General features: G+C 58.0%; 1 protein-coding gene across 1 annotated transcript in view; it reads left to right on the top strand.

The window, feature by feature from the left end:
• The first annotated feature begins 892 nt into the window (after window positions 1–892).
• VTN (vitronectin) overlaps window positions 893–5,827 on the top strand; it is a 6,018-nt gene continuing 1,083 nt past the window's right edge. Inside the window, 9 exon segments of the mRNA XM_017743078.1 lie at window positions 893–1,128; window positions 2,794–2,936; window positions 3,406–3,525; window positions 4,025–4,309; window positions 4,416–4,555; window positions 4,796–4,952; window positions 5,077–5,248; window positions 5,250–5,328; window positions 5,547–5,561. Of these exon segments, the coding sequence (XP_017598567.1) occupies window positions 2,810–2,936; window positions 3,406–3,525; window positions 4,025–4,309; window positions 4,416–4,555; window positions 4,796–4,952; window positions 5,077–5,248; window positions 5,250–5,328; window positions 5,547–5,561 (1,095 nt within the window). The 5' untranslated portion in view covers window positions 893–1,128; window positions 2,794–2,809.

The following is a 5,827-nucleotide window of genomic DNA, read 5'->3' on the forward strand; positions in this document are numbered from 1 at the left end:
CCCCTCCTGCCACCAGCCCCGGAAGGATCTAATAGAAGCGTGGATGTGGCTCCTGGGGACATGGTTCGGGGGGGGGCTTGGCAGTGCCGGGATGACGGCTGGAGTCGGTCTTGGAGGGCTTTTCCAACCTAAATTCTGTGATTCTGTGGTTGTGGCCTTTCAGTGCTTAAATAGGGCTCTTAAAAAAAAAAAAGGGAAAGTGACTTTTTACGTGAATAGATAGCGATAAGACAAAGGGGAACGGTTTTAAAATAAAAGATGAGGGATTTCGATTAGATATTAGGAGAGCATTTTTACTTGCGAGGTACTTGTTCAGGGAAGCTGTAGATGTCCCAACCTTGAAAGTGTCCAAGGCCAGGTTGGACGGGGCTTGGAGCAACCTGGTCTAGTGGAAGGTGTCCCTGCCCATGGCAGGAACTGGAACTAGACAGTCCTTCCTTTTCAACTCAAACTATTCTATTCCACAACCCCCCTTGTCCCTCCTGAGCTGGGGCTTGTCCAGCTGTCCCCAGGGCCAAAATCCCCCCATTGTGCCCGAGCTGCTGCTGCGGTGTCGCTTCCATGGCAGGCAGGGACCCCCACGCTGATCTTGCAGCACATCTCTTCAGGACCCTCTGTGACCAGCCAGGGGGCACAGGGTGGAGGCAAAGGGGACCGGGCACCGTGGTGGTCACGGTGAGGTTGTGACCACCCTGGCACAGTGTTTTGAACCCGTTTGGTATCAGCAGGGGGAAAATACCCACTGCTTGGAGGAAATTCAGAGCAGCTCTTCTGGGTGGGCTCGAGATTTGCATGATAAAAGAAAGAGTAGAGGCAGCCTGGGTCTCTTTTGTTTTCTTTTTTCCAGGCCAGACGTGCTCAGGGCAGAAATGCTTAAATGCTTTGGGCATTTCTCGGATGTGCTGGGAGGAGCAGCTTAAATCCTTGGCTCCAAAACCAGGTTGTTGCCAGGTCAGCCTGAGCCTTAAATTCAGGTTGATGTTTGGATGTGACAGAGTCGCTCTTAATCCTCTCTGAATCCACTACGAAGGGACAGACAGAGGAAAGAGACATCATCCCACAGGGAAGCTCGGCAAACAAGGCATCCCGAGCAGCACAAAACTGCGGGAGAAGCTCGGCACAGAACCAGTAAGGATTTTCCTGATAAATGATTGTTAATCAGGGGTAACCATACGGGCCGTTGCAGTGCAGAGCAGCAGAGGGGGTTGCTGCCCGGGGGCAGCAGAATTCAAACCATTCCCTTGGGCTTGTCCTGACTAGCCCAGAGAGCTTTGCTTTGCTTTGCTTTGCTTTTAGTTTTGCTTTGCTTTGCTTTTTGGGAGGGATTTCCAGACCCAGCAGCCTGGGCTCTGGAACTGCAGCGGTTCCCAGGTTTGTCCTGGGGGATCAGCCGCATTTCCTGAGTTCTCCCCACTGGCTCTGCTCAGCCCTTGGCTGCAGGATCTCCCCGGGGCCACTTTATCCAACCAACCCCTCTCCTGGGATCTCCTCCTGGCAGAGAAGGGCTCGCTGAGCCTTCATGGGTCTGTGGCCGCTGGTTGGGAGCCTGGAGCAGCAGGAGGGAGTTTTGTCTTAGCTGATCAGCCAAAGCAGCTCAAACAGTGCCCAGCCCTTCTCCCCCAGAGCCTCCTGCAAGCCTGAACCCTCCCAGGGCTGTTGCCCCCCAGGATTGGTTCAACAGGGATGGGATGAAGCCGTAGTGCTGGCACTTGGGGACAATGCCAGCCCTGCCATAGCTGAGGCCAGGGGACAAGGAGTGGGGTGAGGGCTGCAGAAGTTCTGCGCCACAAGCCCGTGGCTGGTAGCTGCCCTCAGCTCCCCAGGGCTTCCAGGTGGAAATGCCTGTCTCAAAACCAAATAAAGCTCTTTCCAGCAAGATGCCAGGAGCAGACGATGCCAGGAACTGCCTGTGTCTGAGCTGGCAGAGGAAAGACCCCTGGGGAAGTGGGCACCCTGCTCGGGTTTCTCTCCCCCAAAATCTTGCATCACTTAAAGCCCAAAGCTGCACCACTCCTGCCCAAGGGCTGGGACAGATCCCATGGAGCTCCTGTCCCAGCAGAGACAGAAGAGGCAGAATTGCTGCAGCGTCATCTGCATTTGCTCCTTGCCCCTGATTAAATAAACATCCCAGAGTTTATCAGGAACTGCCAAAAGAGCTGAGTCGACATTAATTAGTAACTGAAAAGATTGGTTGGAAGGGGAATGATGGGAGCAAAATACACAGGCTTTTGTTTGCCTTCTGCAGTGAAAGTGCAGAGGGCTCCTGCCCCCGGCCACTCACCTCTGGCCTCTGGTTCCTGTGCACAGAGGTGGCACCTTCCCCATCCCAAACCACCGTGCCTTGGGGCTCCCCAGGTCTGTTCCCAGCCTTGACATTGAGAAAGCTGAAATCCCGAGAATAAGCCCTCCAAAATGGTGACATTTTGGGCAAACGTAAGCCCGGGGCTTTTGCCTTTATCCTCTGAGCATCGCTCCCCCATCCCACTTCATTTGGGTTTTTGTCTTGCCAAGACCAGCCTGGGAGGCAGCTGGGAGCTTTTACACCATGAGGGATGTTATGAAATGAGTGTGGCAGGACCTCAAAACTGGTTCCTGGCTCTGGCCTGCTGTCCCTCCCCACTCTCTGAACAGTGCCCGACCTGCACCAGGGCTGGGGAGGAGCTGCCTCTGAGCGTGGGGAGTCCTGTCCCCCCCAAACACACCAGGACTGTGGGGAAAGCTGAGTGGGAGATCATCTCTGCCCCTTTTCCCCTGTTCTGACCTTGGGCTGTTTGCTTTCTCCTGCCGGGGCAGGCTGAGCAAACAGTGGATGCTGGGGCTCTGCCGTGCTCCAGCCCGCACAGTCGCAGAAGGGCTGCGCTCCCGGACACACAGGATGAGGCTGCTCTTCCCTGCCCTTGTGCTGGCCCTGCTCGCCACCACTCATGCTGCAGAAGGTGAGCTTTAGCCAGCCAACTCCACACCAGGTGCTTTGGGGATGGAGCAAGAGCAGCTCCTGGGCTGATGGAGGGGCTGGGCAGCCCAGGAAGGGTGGAGAGGGAGGGGCTGGTGGCCGTGGCTACATTGGCTGTACCCTGCAGCATGGGGAGAAAGCAAGTGGGCAGCACATGGGTGTCAATGGTGCCTTGGCAAATCCCTGCCCATCCCACAGTTGGGCTGCCAGCATGGAGCTGGGACCATGGCACAGCCCAGCCCGTGGCTCCCATCCCAGCAGGACCTGGGTGGGAGCAGGGCAAGGAGCCTCTGAAACCCCTGGTGATGGAGTTGACCATGAAGAGGTGGGGTACCCCCAACCAGGGCATCCCCAAGTTTGTTTTCACTCCTGGGGCTGGGCTGGGGGGGAGGCACAGGCCCCAGTGCCCCACCCTACATTACTCCTCCTGAGCTGTGGGGTGGCTTTTGCAGACTCCTGCGAGGGCCGCTGCGAAGAAGGCTTCGATGCAGGGCACAAGTGCCAGTGTGACACCCTCTGTGTGTACTACCAGAGCTGCTGCAGCGACTACTCCACTGTCTGCAAAGCCAAAGGTACAGTCCCCATGGCCACCTTCCTGGCCAGGGAATGGGGTGGCTGTGGGTGCCCCACACTGTGGAGCTCAGAGGGTCTGTGCTGGGGCAGCTCTGCACCCACCCGTGCCCGCAGGGTGAAGTCAGCACCAGGATTTGCTGCAGCACAAGGGGTTTTTGGGAGCTGGCCCATTGCCATCTGCAGTGTGGGATCTGTGCTATTTGGCTAGATTGGAGAGTAGGAAAAATGTATTCACTGAAAGGGTGGTCAGGCATTGGAATAGGCTGCCCAGGTGGAATCCCCATCCCTGGAAGTGTTCTGGAAAAAGTGTCCTTGTGGCACTTGGGGACATGGTTTAGTGTTGGCAGCGCTGGTGATCTTGGAGGTGATCTTGGACTTGGTGATCTTGGAGGGCTTTTCCAACCTTAACGATTCCATGATTCTATAAATCTGCACTGCCTGGGAGGGAGCATCTCCTGCACCCAAACCCAGTGGGAACCAACATTCTCCCTCCTGCAGTGACCCGGGGAGACGTCTTTGCCTTGCCGGAGGACGATTACCTGGACTACAACCTCACTGTCGAATTCGTCACGGACGAGGTGCCCGTGGCAGACCCCACAGAGCTGCCCACGGACCCAGTGCTGGTGGAGACCACGCCAGAAAGCAAGCCAAACCCTGAGGAGACACTGCCAGAGCTGCCTGGCACCACCCCAGACGGGCCCGAGGAGCCTGAGGAGCTGTGCAGCGGGAAACCTTTTGATGCCTTCACCGACCTGAAGAACGGTTCCCTTTACGCTTTCCGAGGTACTTTGGGGACCTTCCCCAGGCACGTGGGACACGCTGCCACGCTGTCACCCCATGCTGGTGTCTGCAGTCTCTCCTGCTGCCCCCACCTCTCCTCTCTCCCCAGGGAAGTACTTCTACGAGCTGGACAAGAGCAGCGTGAAGCCTGGCTACCCCAAGCTCATCAGTGACGTCTGGGGCATTGAGGGCCCCATCGATGCAGCCTTCACACGCATCAACTGCCAGGGCAAGACTTACCTCTTCAAGGTGAGCTGCAGGGGTACTCCTAGGGTGGCCAGCACAACCCACCCTATATCCCCTAATGGCACCTCCCATGCACCCACACACACAGTGGTTGCCAGATACCCCAAATCGCCGTGGCTGGTCTGGGACCCCAAGCAGCCACAGCCTCGTGATGGGGCTCCCCAGCATCCACTTGCTCCTCCTGGCAGACACATGGCTGGGGGATGTTGCACCCGTAACCCCTCTCTGTCCACCACCCCCCAGGGCACCCAGTACTGGCGCTTTGATGACGGAGCCCTGGACCCTGGGTACCCACGGGACATCTCCGAGGGCTTTGAGGGCATCCCGAACAACGTGGATGCGGCGTTCGCTCTCCCTGCCCACAGCTACCATGGCAATGAGAGAGTCTATTTCTTCAAGGGTAAGAGGGGGCAGCCCCTTTCCTCCTGGCAGAGCCTGGCATCACTGGGCACAGGCAGGACACTCCTCTGCTGCTCCCCCTGCAGTGCTTGTCCCCCACTAACGCCCTACTCATCCTCTCCTAGACAAGTACTACTGGTCCTACGACTTTGCCCAGCAGCCCACGCAGGCCGACTGCGAGAAGTCCTCCCCCTCCACGGTGTTCAAGCACTACGCCTTCATGAACCGGGACAGCTGGGAGGATGTTTTCCAGCTCCTCTTTGGCAGCAGGATGCGTAAGGGCTGGGCCAGCCCCCGGGGGAAAGGGCTGGCGGGTACCAATACAGCGGGCACTGACAGGGCATGAAGGATGCAGACAGCCAGGGAGGAGGGAGGGAGCAGTACCTGGAGCCATCGTGTCCTGCCCAGGCCATGCACAGGAACCCCCTAGGCCACAGCTGCACCTCCCACAGAACCCCAATTCCCACGCACATTACCGAGCCCATCACCAGCCACCTCACACCACAGTGTCACTGCTGGGGACTGTTTATTATCACTGCAGCTGGAGATGCCACAGGAAAACCCCAGCCCTGGGCAAGGGGAATGAAAGATGGAGAGGAGGAGAAGGGGGGCTCAGCAGCACAAAGCTGATCCCAGCCAAAAGTGGGGTGGAGGGCTGCTCTTGGCTCTGCCTGGCCTGTGTCACTGTCACACATCCCATCCAGGCTGGGATCCTTTGGAGCATTCCTGTGGGTCTCAGAGCAGGTGCTGGGGGCTCAGCTCACCCCACACACTGCTGCCCCTCTCACTCGCCCTCTGCTCCTTTTCCAGCCTGGGCGAACGGCCCGTGGTACATCAGCCGGGACTGGCGGGGGGGGGGGCGCACCGGGGGAGGCG

The sequence above is a fragment of the Corvus brachyrhynchos genome, unplaced genomic scaffold (assembly GCF_000691975.1).
Source record: "Corvus brachyrhynchos isolate BGI_N302 unplaced genomic scaffold, ASM69197v1 scaffold99, whole genome shotgun sequence".
Lineage (NCBI taxonomy): Eukaryota > Metazoa > Chordata > Aves > Passeriformes > Corvidae > Corvus > Corvus brachyrhynchos.